The sequence below is a fragment of the Oryzias melastigma genome, linkage group LG24, assembly GCF_002922805.2.
Source record: "Oryzias melastigma strain HK-1 linkage group LG24, ASM292280v2, whole genome shotgun sequence".
In the NCBI taxonomy this organism is placed as follows: Eukaryota; Metazoa; Chordata; class Actinopteri; order Beloniformes; family Adrianichthyidae; genus Oryzias; species Oryzias melastigma.
The window spans coordinates 9,361,136-9,376,250 of record NC_050535.1 but is presented as its reverse complement, the minus strand read 5'-3'; the positions used below and the strand labels follow the sequence as shown (position 1 = coordinate 9,376,250).

At 36.7% G+C, this 15,115-nt stretch overlaps 1 protein-coding gene across 6 annotated transcripts in view; it reads left to right on the top strand.

Annotated features, from left to right (window-relative positions):
* utrn (utrophin) overlaps positions 1-15,115 on the top strand; it is a 184,221-nt gene that overhangs the window by 15,568 nt on the left and 153,538 nt on the right. For all 6 annotated transcript variants that reach the window (XM_024290458.2, XM_024290459.2, XM_024290461.2 and 3 more), the window contains 7 exons: positions 1,329-1,390; positions 1,532-1,624; positions 3,505-3,582; positions 6,221-6,313; positions 6,580-6,752; positions 10,311-10,426; positions 10,696-10,856. In XM_024290458.2, the coding sequence (XP_024146226.1) occupies positions 1,329-1,390; positions 1,532-1,624; positions 3,505-3,582; positions 6,221-6,313; positions 6,580-6,752; positions 10,311-10,426; positions 10,696-10,856 (776 nt within the window). The remainder of the gene's footprint in view (positions 1-1,328; positions 1,391-1,531; positions 1,625-3,504; positions 3,583-6,220; positions 6,314-6,579; positions 6,753-10,310; positions 10,427-10,695; positions 10,857-15,115) is intronic.

Sequence of the window (15,115 nt, the reverse complement as noted above, 5' to 3'; positions counted from 1 at the left end):
AAATTAGCCAAAAAAAGCTGAAATATTAGCTAAACACCACAATCGCCTAAAAAACTGAAAAAAACTAATTTAGCCAAAATAGTTAGCATGCTGCTGAAATATTAGCTTAACTCCAAATTGACCTAAAAAATAAAAAAGCCCAAACTAGCTAAAATAGCTAGCATGTAGCTGAACTGTTAGCTAAACTCCAAGTCTTTCTTCCTTGTGTGTTTCCTTTGAATAATGATGCATCACAGAAGTTGCTCCAAACAAACTTCCCATCATTGGAGCTGGAAAAATCCGCAGTAATCAAAATTTTAAGCCCTGAAAATGAACTTTTTGATGCTTCAGCTTCATTTTATTCAACCAAAATAACACATCCCTTTTTTTGTGGCATCATTTCCAATTCTTATTTTTAGTCCGATGGAAGATGGCGTTTTTGTTCCAGTTACTTTTATTCCCGCTTAAGGAACAAGCTTATTTCCTGCCGTGGAGCCTCAGTCCTCGGAGAAATTGAGTCTAGAGGTTTTGCTCTCGTGCGGGTCATCGCGCCCTCTTCACCTCCCTCACCCCGCCTCCGCCCTCGCCTTGTAGCGCATTTGTGTTTTTATGCCCCTTTTCACCCACCCCGAGGCTGCAAACACACAAACCAAACCCGTTACAAAGGGAGCTGGAGGCTGCTGGGCCCGGCCATCGTAACCTTTGACCTCTGGTGCTGTTTGTCGGATGAGAGTCGGCGCACTTTTAGGAATCAGGTTTTGCACTAAAACTTTATGAGCCACACTTCTTTTGTGTTCAGGTGACAGCACCAGACTTTCTTCAACATTTTCTAGGGTTGCAGACAGACTATTTTAAATTTGAGATAATATTTTATTTTCTGCGTTCACATCTCCAAAAATCTCCAGGATGTGGCGTCGCTCAGGCACATCAAAGCGGCTGACCCGCTCCCCGACGCACAATGAGGCCTTTTTTTGAAAGCCACGGTGGAGGAGAAAGGAGGAGCGGGTAGGAGGGAGTCAAGTGGGAAGGGAATGTGAAATATGTGCACACTTCGATTCCACGGTACAGTAAAGTAAAGTGTGTGTGCACGTGCACGTTCGATTCGGACACTTTTTGACATGAGTCTAAACAAGCTTCTTGTCTACGTTTTGTTGCTGCGGTCTCCTGACGTCGGGACCGCATCGATCTGGATGCTTTTAGGCCGTAATTGCCTGCAGCTATAATTACCAATCGCCAGCGTGTCGGCGAGTTTGACCTGAAGTTTCCAGAAATAAACCCACAGAACTGAACATTGACGGTTTATTAGCGAGACATGATTGTGCTTTCTAACATTGTTTTTCTCTGTGTAGATGAGCACGATGCGGTGCAGAAGAAAACCTTCACAAAGTGGATTAACGCACAGTTTTCCAAGGTATTTGTGATTCCTTTTAGAAGTTTTTTTCAGGCAAAAAACAAGAGAACATCAGCATGATCCTCTCTTTCATAGAAACCCTGTTTGGTTTGTAGGTTGTGTCTAATATTGTAAATAAAGTATAAACATTTCTCTTATTAGACGGGGAAAACGTCCATCATAGATATGTATTCTGACCTGAGAGATGGAACCAAACTGCTGGACCTCCTGGAGGGTCTCACAAACACAGTGCAGGTGAGTTTCCAATCACTTTTTCTCTATTTTGAAACCTCCAAAAATATATTTTTTTACTACGAATTTTGTCTCCCTAAGTCAGAGGTCTGCTAACATTAACATTTCAAGAGCCATTCAGGACCATTTCTCACTGATCACAATCCAGTAGGAGCCACAACGTCTTAACTAAGATTTTTTAGGCTATTTTGGAGTTTAGCTAATATTTCAGCTACATGCTAGCTGTTTTGCCTAATTTAGGCTATTGTTTTTGTTTTTTATGCCTTTTTGGAGTTAGGCTAATATTTGCACGCTAGCTGTTTTGGCTAATTTAGGGGTTTTCTCAGTTTTTTTTAGGCTATTTTGAAGTTTAGCTATTTTTCAGCTACATGCTAGCTGTGCAGGCTAACCTAAGTTTTTTTTAGGCTAATTTGGCATTTAGCTAATATTTTAGCTGGATATCAGCTTTAGTGTTTTTAACTATCAATTTTAGCATCTTCAGCTAGCAGCTTACATCAGTCACACTAGCATTATTGCAGGTAATCCTATATATTTAGTTCATAATTATGTAAAAGTTACAGTTTTAAGGTTTTAAAAAAAATGTTTTAGTGTTCAATAAATGTTTATCCTGTTCGGACCGCGACCTAAGGTGTGTTTTGGATTTTGGCCTCTTATGAGATTCAGTTTGACACCCCTGGTTTAGAGAAATAAGACACGGATTTGTATTCATTGTTACTGTACTGAAGTAATAATAAGTACCACAGTATACTGTACTTCAGTTCCAGCTATGATAAATATAGAAAGAAAAATTTGTTTTTTTTAAACACGAAAATAAAATATTCATAAAGAGGACTATTTTTTTTAAATAGAGAAAAGTTTGTAACTTAAAAAAAAATTGTTCATGTCTTCCTTTCAAAATAAAAGACACCCTGTTGGGTATGAGGCAAATATAGTAGTAGGTAGTGGGATGTCTTGAGTGTTTAAGATTAAAAAAATATATACACGGTTAAATTAATCATTATTAGTGGATCTCGGCCAACATTCTGTAAATCTAACTAAAATTAAATTAGAGTTCATTAAAGTGAAGCATATTCTTAGGACCATATGGTGTATTTAAAATCCTTGAGTTTTGTTCAATAACAGACAGTCCGCCTTAAATTCCAGAGTGGCTAAAGTATGAATTCGGGTTTTGCTTTCTGTGGTAAAAAAAACATCTGTCTCATTTTTCAATTTTGCTAAACTACGATAGATTGTGGGAGCATTATGGGTATTGTAGTCAGGAGCCCAAACTGCTTGTAAATGAGTTAAATAAAATTTGACTGTTTTTGTTTTGCTAGATGCTGTATATATAGACTTATAGATTTAAAATTAAAAGCATGTTATGATTGTTCAACCACAAAAAGAGGGGTCAATGATCCACTTACGGAGCCGCAGGTTGCAGACTGTTACTCTGATGCTTATCTGATAGTTTTAGCATAAAAACACAGATGTAAACAGGACTTTTTTTGTTAGTGTTTTGAACAAAGATGGGATTGTGTGCCCGTCTTTCTTTCACCTGCGGTTGTGATGAGTGCCCGCTGTCTCCTTGCCATGTGAGCCGGCGCACAAACGCACTCTGATAATGTGATGCTAATGCTATAATGGGGTGCTAATGAGTGGTTGAGGTATGCGCTGGCTTGAAAGGGCTTTGCAGTTGGCAGCTGCTCATCCTCTTTCCATAAGTTGACCTCTGGATGCTGCTGATGGGCTAATAGGTGTGACGAATGTACATCTGGATTTTTATATGTCAGTTTTCTAGGTTGCGCACAGAAAAAGCTCGTTTTTATCATTTTTTTTCATCTGTGAAGAGTCAGATGTTCTAAGCAAACTCTCAGCTGATCTCTGATGTGCTTCCCCTTCCTCAGACCAAAGAGCGCGGTGCCACCAGAGTGCACGCCCTCAACAATGTCAACAAAGTGCTTCAAGTGCTGCATCAAAATCATGTGAGTGCCTGTTTTTAGCGTTATCTGCTTTGTTTAATCTGTAGTTCATCCTCTTGTTTCTTTGGTTGGTATTTAGTAAATGCCGCAACATGTGCTAAAATGGATTTAAAAGTAGACAAAAGAAGTAAAACTAAAAAATATAAGTAATTAAAGTAAGTAAAGTCTTCTTAAATGAGAAAATATTGCATATATGGAGCTTTGTATGAAAATAAATCACATTTTAGTCCCTGCAAAGTCTTAACTTTTTGACTTCCAGAATGAAGCTTCCACAATGACTGTCAGATGCAGTTCACAAAGTTACCACTAGAGGCTTTTTGCAACATAAAACTGAGGTCATTTGTTCTACAATAAAAACCAAAACAAACATTCTTCCAGTCAGGTTAATGGCACTTTTTTTTTACAGTGTAGATTCTAAAACAATAGTAATTTCATTATCCTTAATTATCAGGCTTTAAAATGTAAAATAAATATGTGCTTTTTATGTTAGCTTAAATTAGCGCTATATTGTCATATTCTAATATTGTCATCACTCTCTGCCAATCAACGGGTGGCTACAGCGACCGTTTTATTCCATTTATTTTATGGACCTACAACTGATGTACTGTTTAATGCACATGTCAGTCAAGGCCCGGGGGCCGGATCCGGCCCTCTGGGTAATTCTATCTGGGGCTCCAGATCATTTTATTTTATTGTTATTAATGGATGTCATTTCTAACTTGTAGAATTTTGACAAAATATATATTTTTATGGGGAGTAAAATATTGAAAGTTATTTGAGATTTAAGTTGATTTATTCTGGAATAATATTCCTGACTTTTTAATCATTCATAATTATGTTAAATAGTTACAGTTATAAAAATAGGCATTCTGCTAGCTTTTGCGACTATTTTTTTATTTACTTTTTTAAGCTGTTTTGTAATTTAGCTAATATTTTAGCCACATGCTAGCTGTTTTGGCTAATTTAGGCTTTTTTAGTTTTTTAGGCTATTTTGGCATTTAACTAATATTTTAGCTGTTAATCAGTTTCAGTGATTTCAGCTATCAGCTTCAATGTTTTTAGCTATCAGTTTTAGCATCTTGAGCTATTAGCAGTAGCATCTTCAGTGGCCAAATTACAGCATTCACACTAGCATTATTGCAGGTATTGCTATATATCTAGTTCATAATTATTTTAAAAAGTGACTTTTTTAAAGTTTTAAAAATTTCGTTTAAGAGTGTTCAATAAATGTTTATCCTGTTCGGCCCACTACCTAAGGTCAGTTCTGTATTTTTTTCCTTTGTGCGATTGAGTTTGACAACCCTGGTTTAATGGGTACATTTTACAATACAACAAAATACTGGACCTATCAGTGGAAACAAGGCTTTACTGTGTTTCCCACTTTACTTGTGAAATGTTATTTTGGAAGAAGGGCTTTTGCTTTTTCCTGCCCCAACCACATGGAACATGCTACAGGAGTACTGGAAACTTACCGAACTCCCTTCGTTGAATGATTCTAAATCCAAGTTGAGAGCACCAGAGAAAAATACTTTTAATTGTAATTGTTTTTAAATGACATGTTGTTTTTATTTTCTAACTGTCATTATTTTTTTTTGTCACCTCTTGGCCAGGACTCCCTTGTAAAAGAGATTTCTTAATCTCAATGGGACTTCCTGGTTAAATAAAGGTTCATAAAAATAATATTATAAACAATCTGGGTGTGGTTCACCCGAGTATAAATACAATCAAAACTTTGATTGGTCTGATGGGACCCTTGACCCCATGTTTTGTTGTTTTTTCTCTAAACTTTGTTTCAATGTTATCAATTCTCTCTAGTCTCATTTCTGTCTGGACCATTTCACTCCAATTACCCTTTGATCTGTTTTAAAAGCGTTCCTAGTAGTATTTTAACTGTGATTAAGGTATTTTTAGCCAAACAAAAAAAAAAACGGTGTAGTTTTCTAGGACATAGTTCTGCAGAGCGGCAGTAGTTCATTAATTCATCTCTGAGGCATGGGGCAGGACTGTTGGTGCAGCGTAACTCCGCCCATTTCCCATCATTCATTTATTTACACTCTCTCCCACTAGCTTCCAGCCCCTCCCACCCAACCTAAAATTGCTGATATAACAAAAATAGTAAGCAATATTGAAGCTATCCAGCCGCACCTCAAATGAGGGAAAACAAAGACGTACATGGATATAGTCGTTTGCAAAAAGATGCATCAGATTGGAGTGGAAAAGGGGCCTTGTGGCTTGCCGTAGAGCTTCTATGTCAGACCTACAAGTTTATCCGATGGCGTTTTTGTGCCTTCTCCTGATTCACGACAATTTGAATTAAAAAATACTCAGAAATACAATATTAATCTTAAGTTTCTTTATATATATATGTCCGTCATTGTCGGAAAAATGGCCCAAGAACATGTTTAAAACACCAAAAACACAATTTTCTTTAATGGTTTTAATCCATAAAATCCAATTCAGAATCTAGTCTACTGGAAAAGGATCCTTAGCTTTTAGTTTTAAGTGCGCCCGTCCTTCAAATGTGAGAAACTTGGGTTTTTATAGCTATAATAACAGAAATATTAAAATGGAGAGAGTGTTCGTCTTCAAAAAAGTCTTTAAAAAGGACAAAGTTTCCGTCTGATGCATTTTTTGCCCCCAGGTGGATCTGGTAAACATAGGAGGCACAGACATCGTAGATGGGAACCACAAGCTGACACTGGGACTCATCTGGAGCATTATCCTTCACTGGCAGGTGAGCTCACTCACACAACATCCTATTACCGTTGCTCCATTAACTCTTTGTTTACTGACGATCACAAAAAAAAAAACAGATGACGGAAAGTGCGTGCTTGCATGCAAACATGCCACTCATCATCTGTGTTGTCCGCCTGACTTTAGGAACAGCTGTTGACATTCTGTGCTGCAGCTTTTCATTACCGTTTGTGTTGATGTCAGCTTATAGTTATAGAACAAAAAAATCCCCGCTGTCTGTAATAAAATGTCTCCTTTTTTGTGCAGGTGAAAGACATCATGAAGGACATCATGTCCCATCTGCAGCAGAACAACAGTGAGAAGATCCTCCTGAGCTGGGTGCGACAGTGCACGCGCTCATACCCTGAAGTCAATGTGCTAAATTTCACAACAAGTTGGTCTGACGGCCTGGCATTTAACGGCATCCTGCATCACTTCAGGTGAGGAGAAACGCCACAAACACTTTCCACGTGATGGAGACTCATTAAACCTCTTTTTCTGGGTTCAGGAAACAACCTGCACATTTGCCATGTGTCCTCTGAATCGGATTATAAATCACATTTTTTAAATTTATTTTTTTATTTTAATAGTCAACTAATCACCAATTATTTGTTCAAATTCGTCGACTAATCTTAACCATCATTAGCTTTAAACTAACTAAAAACTACAAATATAGCATTACCTGTGATAATGCTAGTGTGAATGCTGTAAGCTGAATTTGGCCGCTGAAGATGCTAGTGCTGATAGCTGAAGATTCTAAAATTGATAGCTAAAATCGCTGATAGCTGAATGTGCTGAAGCTGATGGTAAATATTAGTTAAATGCCAAATTAGCCTAAAAAGATGAAAAAAGGCCCAAGTTAGCCAAAACAGCTAGCATGGAGCTGAAATATTGGCTAAACTCCAAATAGCCTAAAAAACAAAAAAGCTTTAATTAGCCAAAATAGCTAGCATGTAGCTGAACTATTAGCTAAACTCCAAATAGCCTAAAAAACAAAATAGCCTCAATTAGCTAAAATAGCTAGCATGTAGCTGCAATATTAGCTAAACTCCAAAATATCCTTAAAAACTGAAAAAAATCCTAAATTAGCCAAAATAGCTAGCATGTAGCTAAAATATTAGCTAAACTCCAAAATTGCCTAAAAACCTTAATAAATGCTAAAATAGTCCAAAAAGCTCGCATAATGCCATTATAACTTTCAACTTTACTACACTCCGACTCCATATAATATAAAGTAACGACTAATCGACTATTAAATCAGTCATCGACTGTTTTAAAAGTCAGTTAGTCGTTGATTAGTTGACTACTGTCAAGAGTCTGAGGGCTGCAGGTTTAAAAACCCTGCATGTGTTTGAGCCTCCATGAAGCTGCAGGTGTCTGAAGGTCACGGTGTTTGTGCACATGTGCACACTGCCTGTCTTGTTCTGTTTAGGCTTGCTGTGTCACTGTTTGCTCACGCTCTGTGAGTGCGCGCGCCTACGCTGTTGAGTGTGAAACAAAATGCATGGGGGGAAGGGATCCCCCCCCACCCATCTCCACTCCTTTTTATGTAACCCCTTGTCTTTACTAGTGACACACAGAGGCCGGCGAGCTGTGAGAACGTTGGTTTAAACGTGGGCCCGGGCTTTAGGTGGATCACTGAACATTCCTCACTCGACAGCAGCAGCAGCTCCTTCCACATTTTCATCGGCGGGAACTTCACAACAGCTGAAATACATATGAATTTTAGCCTTTTGTTAGGAAAAAAAGCTAACAAAAATCCTGCAGTTTGTTTTTATTTGTGAAATAAGATCACTTTTTGAATTTTAGGAATTACTGAGATGTTTTGGCTCAGTTGGCTGGATGTATGAAACCTGGGTCCAATTCCCAGGGGCGCAATGAGCTTGTGGGTCTTTAGGCAAGACCCTTCATGCCTAACTATGTAGGCACTAGGGGTGTAGGGAAAAACACATTTGGCAATATATCGCGATATTTTGTTAGGCAATACTTATATAGATTTAAAATGCTGACAAAATGATATTTAATGAAGTATTTATGAGTGTTCTTCAGCATCTTACTTTTATTTTCCACCTAAACCCCTGACCACTAGTTGGCAGCACAGAGCCTCTTTGAGCAGCTCTACCAAAACAACAAGATCTCACAAGAACTAGCTTATTAAAAGTTCAGTCAGCCTAGAGGTTTTTGTTGTCATGAGACATTTACTACTTATTTTTTTATTTATTTTTTTACTTGGGACGGGTACCAAACTATGTCATAGTGCTTCCAGTATCAATTAATGCTGTGACTATTAAGTAAAATTAGTTTCACCATTTTATTACAGTGAAAAGCGTGTAAATATTTTGGTAACATTTTTTTTTCATATTGTTAAAAAATAAAAGTGAAAAAATGTGTTCTGGTACATTGCGATATGTATCATATAATGAGACGCGTATCGGCAGTGGTGTACCTTCAAGGCCTGCAACACCTTCACTGAAGGCCGGGACCGGAGCATGCGGAGCGGTCTGCTATTAGAAATCCAAAGAGGAAACCAACCAATAATTTATTTTTGGATGGGACCGACATGAAATTTCCACAATCGCTAGCATCGGTTTTGTCTACAAATTGCGGAAACTCTGCGGTTCTCCGTGAAAGTCCTGCCCACCGACGTCATGGGAGGCGAGCAGTTCAGAATGGACATCCACCTGTATAGATTGAATCTAACTTCTCCTATAAAAAAATATTTTATTATATTTTGAAAACACAATAAAATAAGAAAAAAGCTGAAAAAAATGATTTCTTGGAAAAAAAATTAAATAGACACCAGTGAGAATTCTTATTTTTTGGGCTGCCTGGTGTGAATTTAGCCTGGATTTTTTTGTATTTTAGTTCAAAAGCATGTTGATTAGTTTGTTGACAAATTTTATTATTGTTGTTTTTATAAAATTACACCTAAAACTTTCATTCTATGTTGCAAAACCAGTTAAACTGTGGTGTTTCCACAGCAAAATTAATCAAAATTTTCCTGACGGATATTTCTGTTTTTACATGATTTTATGTCTAATGAATGAATATAACATGAAAAATGACAAACTAAAGGTAATTTTACATACGTGTGGTTGAGCTGATTAAAATGATACTAAATAAGCAAACGGGTAGTCTTTTCAAATGAAAATACATAAAATGAAAAAGTCGACAAAGTTTTGGGCCCAATAGGTTCCAAAGGGTTAAAAATAATTGTTCTAAATGTACAATTTTGCGTATGATTTCATATTATGATTTTCAGATGATAAGTGGCTGGCAGATACGCTAACTGGAAAAAAAAGCTGATTAATCGCAATTAAGCTTTTCCAGATTTACGATAATTTTTTTAATTGATTCCCGGCCCTAGTTTATATATATATATATATATATATATATGAAACATATTTTATAAAATTCCAACTGTCCTGTCAGCTTCTCTCACAGCTTTACTCCGCGGCTGTCAGACTGTTTTTTTTATATAAAATCTTCTGACCAATCAGATTTTAGCCCTCACTTGTTGCTAGGTTCATGAAAGTCTGCCTTACGCTCATACAGTCAGTGCTTCCATCCTCACTTCTGATCTGTGCGGCAGCTTCCCTTAAAAAAACCACTGCTGACTATGATGTATATGGATTAAATAAGTTTACGTTGATTCAACCAATCAGAATTTGACTTAATGTCTCTGTACCTTCATGAGGACGGAAGATAAAATAATCGGGATATGTATTGTAAATAGCCCGGGTAAATAGTGTTGTGTCAGGAAGGGCATAAACCACTTGAGCCAATCAGTGAAAGCTGATCCGCTGTAGCATCCAACCCTTTCAAAATAAAAGCTTTTTTTTTCCACCAAAAATATTTTTTTTCAACGGAAAAATCATTTTAATCAGTACTACGTCTTGTACGTGAGGATTAGTAAAACCCCATTAATAGACTGTCTTTAATCCCAGCTCTATTCTGGGTTTCATCCCTTAATTGTGTTGAAACTTGTTGCTCCACAGGCCAGAATCCTTCAGCTGGGATCAGGTTGTCAGGCTGAGCCCGATGGAAAGACTCAACCACGCTTTCACTGTAGCCAAAGACCAGCTCGGAATCGAACGCCTGCTGGATCCTGAAGGTACGTTCATCTTTTCCATCATTTGGCTTTTGCTCTCCTTGAAAGGTTATTGGTGGAGTTCTTTTTATTTTCCAATAAATTCCCACTTATGAAAGCAGCATGCGTGATCACAAAGTTTCCTTTCATATGCTGCCAGCAGCTGGATGAACTCAAAGGAGTGAGCAGTTTAAAGGAGCGGTGGAGACTTCCTTTATTTGCTTTAAATCAGAAATAAATGACGCAAGTTTTCATCCCTCTCTGCTCTGTGTCCGTCCACGCCTCTCTTCCAGATGTGGCGGTGCAGCTACCAGACAAGAAGTCCATCATCATGTATGTGACGTCACTTTTCGCCGTGCTGCCCAAAGATGTGAGCATGGATGCCATAAGAGAGGTGGAGACCTTACCCCGTAAATTTAAAATCGAAGACGCTGTTCCAGGACTCAGCGTGCAGGTAAGAGAAAACAAACCATGTGGGATGTGGTGCAAGAGGCTTCAGGCCAGATTAAACTGGGTTTCATCTGAAGGAAAGTCACTCTGCCGAACCCACAGTCTGAAAAAAGTCACACACTGAGCACACAGATACGTTTTCAATTGGAATAAATCAGTCTAACATGAATATCAGCAAGAATACAAACTAAAAATGATAAAAAACCTGCTTTAAAAAAGACAAATCAATCAAGTAATTTCCAAAATAAGCGGATTTTTGACAAAAACTGCAGCTAATTTTGAAATTGATGAAGACCAAAGTTTAAAAAAATCTAAATTATTTAGGGAAAATACATAAGTAGGCAACTATACAGTTTTTAGGACAAATAATAAATATTAAAATCATTCTAATAAATAAAAAAATGCATGTATATGTAAAAAAATACATATATATATATATATATATATATATATATATATTTATATATATATATATATATATATATATAAACAATTGTTATAGACCCAAGAGAGACCCTTGTGGAACGCCACAAATTATGGCCAAGAATAAGCAAGAACACTAAATATTTAGATCAATTTAAATCTGGTGCAGATTGAGGAGCAGGTGCTAACCAAAAAAAAGCTTCTTTTTGACAGCTGACTCATGACCTAATAGACTGTAAACGCAATAATAAACTATTTATTAATGAAGAAATCAATCGTAAGGGATAAAAAAAATGGTTTCAATTAGAGGTGTGTATTGGCAAGAGTCTGGCGATACGATAAATATCCCGATACTTGTTTCAAAATACGATACGTATTGCGATCTATTCCAAGACTGTCCCAGAACAATTTTTCACATGAATATTAATGTGTAAATAGTAATAAAATGGTAAAATTAATTTAATTGAATTTATCGTCTTGTCAGCATTTTAAATCAAAACAAGTATCGCCAAGCTAAATATCGCAATTTATTGCCTAATTGATTTTCCCTTAAACCAGGGGTGTCAATCAAACTCAATCGCATAGAGGGCGAAAATCCAAAACACACTATTGTGGGCCGAACAGGATAAAAAATTATTGAACACTTTAAAACAAAAGTGAAGATGCTAGTGCTGATGCTGAATTTGATAGCTAAAAACGCTGAAGCTGATAGCTGAAATCACTGTTGTTGAAAGCCAGCTAAAATAGCATAAAAAACGAAAAAGCAAAAAAAAAAAACTTAGGTTAGCCCAAACAGCTAGCATGTAGCTGGAAAAATAGCTAAACTTCAAAATAGCCTAAAAAACTGAAAAAGCTGAAATTAGCCAAAACAACTAGCATGTAAATATTAGCCTAACTTCTAAACAGCCTAAATTAAAAAAAAAGCCTAATTAGCCAAAACAGCTAGCATGTTGCTGAAAAAATTGCTAAAAATAGCCTAAAAAACTGAAAGAAGCCGAAATTAGCCAAAACAACTAGCATATAAATATTAGCTTAATTTCTAAACAGCCTAAAAAACTTGTAAAAAGCCTAAATTAGCCAAAACAGCTAGCGTGTTATTGAAATATTAGCGTAAGACCAAAACAGCCGGAAAAAAGTCTAAATTAGCAAAAACAATTAGCATGGAGCTGAAATACTAGCTTAACACCAAAATGCACTTAAAAAGCCTAAATTAGCCAAAATGTCTAAGACTATGCTGAAATATTAGCTAAGCTCCAAAACAGCCCTAAAAAATCTAAGTTAATGCCAAAATAGTCCAAAAATCTATCAGAATACCCATTTTTAAAACTTTAAAACCATACCGTAAACAGCTGGGGTCGCAAAAACGAGTCTCTTCAATGTTTTGCTGCCATGGTCCTGATGACATTCAGCTCCAATGCTGGTGTGTGCAATGCATGAGGAATGCCATCCCATGTTTCTGGACAAAATGAGTCAGTCCCATTCTTAAAAAAAAAAAAAAAAAAAAAAAAAAAAAAAAGGCACTTCGCTTCATTCTCTGCTGCCAAGCGTATGAAAAGCACAGCGGGCACGAGCGAATTGGGAGCAGAGGTGTGACTCACCCCTCTGACATTACTCCACAGACCAAACAGCAGGCGGGAAACTGAAAATGGATGGAATGAAATGAGGGGAGAAATTGGTGAGCATGTAGAGAGCGGGGGGGAAACCTTTGTCGGCTTTAAAGATGAAGAACATCCTCATTTTGACGATTTTATAATAATCAATTAAACGGTTACATTTTCATCATTTTGCGGCCTCTGGACTCCTCATTCCACAAGTTCTTAGCCAGAAAGTCCCAAAACCACCTCTTCAGGTTTTATTGCTCTTGGGTGAACACTTCACACACCCTGGAATAAATGCTGGAAAACTCATTTAAACTCCGGTTGCTCCAACAAGGAGTTGGAACATTTTTCTCCCAATAGGAAATGTAATGCTGCTGGCAGTGAAACCAAGTGGAGGAAAAAAGAAGAAAAGGGCTTTTATTCTTTGGTTTTGTGCTGTTGCAGAACAAGATTATCATATATCAGTTGAGAGTTTTAACCCTTTTACAGTTTTTATTGAATCCAAAATTGACCTTTCCGGAGCTTTTTTACACATCTGGGAAAAACCCCAGAAACATTTATTTATGTTGTCATTATCATCCCCACAAGGCCATTCCACACTTGTGTCATGTTTGATTTGGCCCGGCTGCAGCTGCAGAGATTGTATCTGTTTCAGCTCCGTCCGGACAGATTATCTGAGCGCACACTTTTCCTCCGTCAAACATGTGAACTGCCCTTAACTTTATCAGGGTCCCCCCTGTTTGAGACGGTCGGCTGTGGCTAAAATTAGGACTGAGCTGCTCCGTTTTCCAGCATCCTATTATAGGCTTGCAGTGTTTTTTTTCCTTCTTTTTGGGCGGGACACTCTTGAAAGCCCCTCCTAAGTGGTTAGGTCTATTTGAAAGCATGCTTGTGTGTTGTAAGAAATGAAGGGTTTTACTTTACTGTATAATGAAGGATCTGAACCTTTAGAAAACATTTTTAAATACTGAAGTAGCCCTGTTAGCTTTTTTTTTTTAAACCTTCCCTGTATAAATATTTACTCAAATACACAAAAAAAGAAATTACATTACAGAAGAAGGAAAAAATGTAAAAAAAAAAATAAAGTAATTTCTAAATAATACATTCGTTGCATCCACCTGCCTGAACTCATAAGCCAACAAATTCTTGGATGTGAGACGATTTGGGGACTATCAGGTGCTGTAACACACTGTAACCACATGGGGGCGCTCTCTAGTTTTTTCGTGTGCCGATTTAGAGTTCAAGAAGTCGGAAGGAAAAGCTGCCTTAATACCTTGAAATCACTGAGATTTGGTGTGGCGAACCCGAAGGAAGAAAGAAAACATTTTGAAATGATAAAATAAAAAATATTAAATTATTATTTTTTATAGTGTAACTCTCGTTTTCTATTTTGTGCTATTATGTGCAAAAATAGGAAAAAAAGACTAAATGCTCTCTTTTTTATAACACTGTTCGACTCTTCTGAGTTCCAAGTTACACATAGAATACTAACTTTCTTTTTCTTCTTCTTCTACTTCCTTTATTTTCTGTACCCTTTGAATTACTGCCCCTAAAGGTAGACAGTGGAATTGCAATCCATCATTTTATGTCTGATTTGTGTTTTTCACTTATTTCCTGGCTGAAATGATTCGTATTATTTGTTGAAATTTTATTTAACTGATTAAAGTTCCACCCCGATTATCTTTTGATCTATTTTCAAACCGTTCCCAGTGGTCTTTTAATTAGGATTATGCAGTTTGTTTAAAAATTAGGAAAAAAAGACAAAATTTGCTCTTTTTTAAATAACAATGTTTGGCTCTTATGAGTTCCAAGATACACATCAATTACTTTTTTCTTCTTCTTCTACTTCCTTAATGTTCTATACCCTTTGAATTACTGCCCCTAAAGGTAGATAGTGGAATTGCAGTCCTTTTGGAACTTCGTCATTTCACGTCTTATTTGTGTTTTTCACTAATTTTCAGGGCGAAATTATTTGTATTATTTGTTGAAATTGTATTTAACCGATTAAAGATCTATTGTAATCTATTTTTAAAATGTTTCTAGTGTTCTTTTAATTAGAATTATGCTGTTTGGGCAATAATTATAAAAAAAAGACTAAATTTGCTCTTTTTTTAATAACAATGTTTTGCTTCTATGAGTTCCAAGTGTAGAATGCTCACTTTTTTCTTCTTCTTCTACTTCCTTAATTTTCCATATCCTTTGAATTATTGCCCCTAAAGGTAGATAATAGAATTGCAGTCCC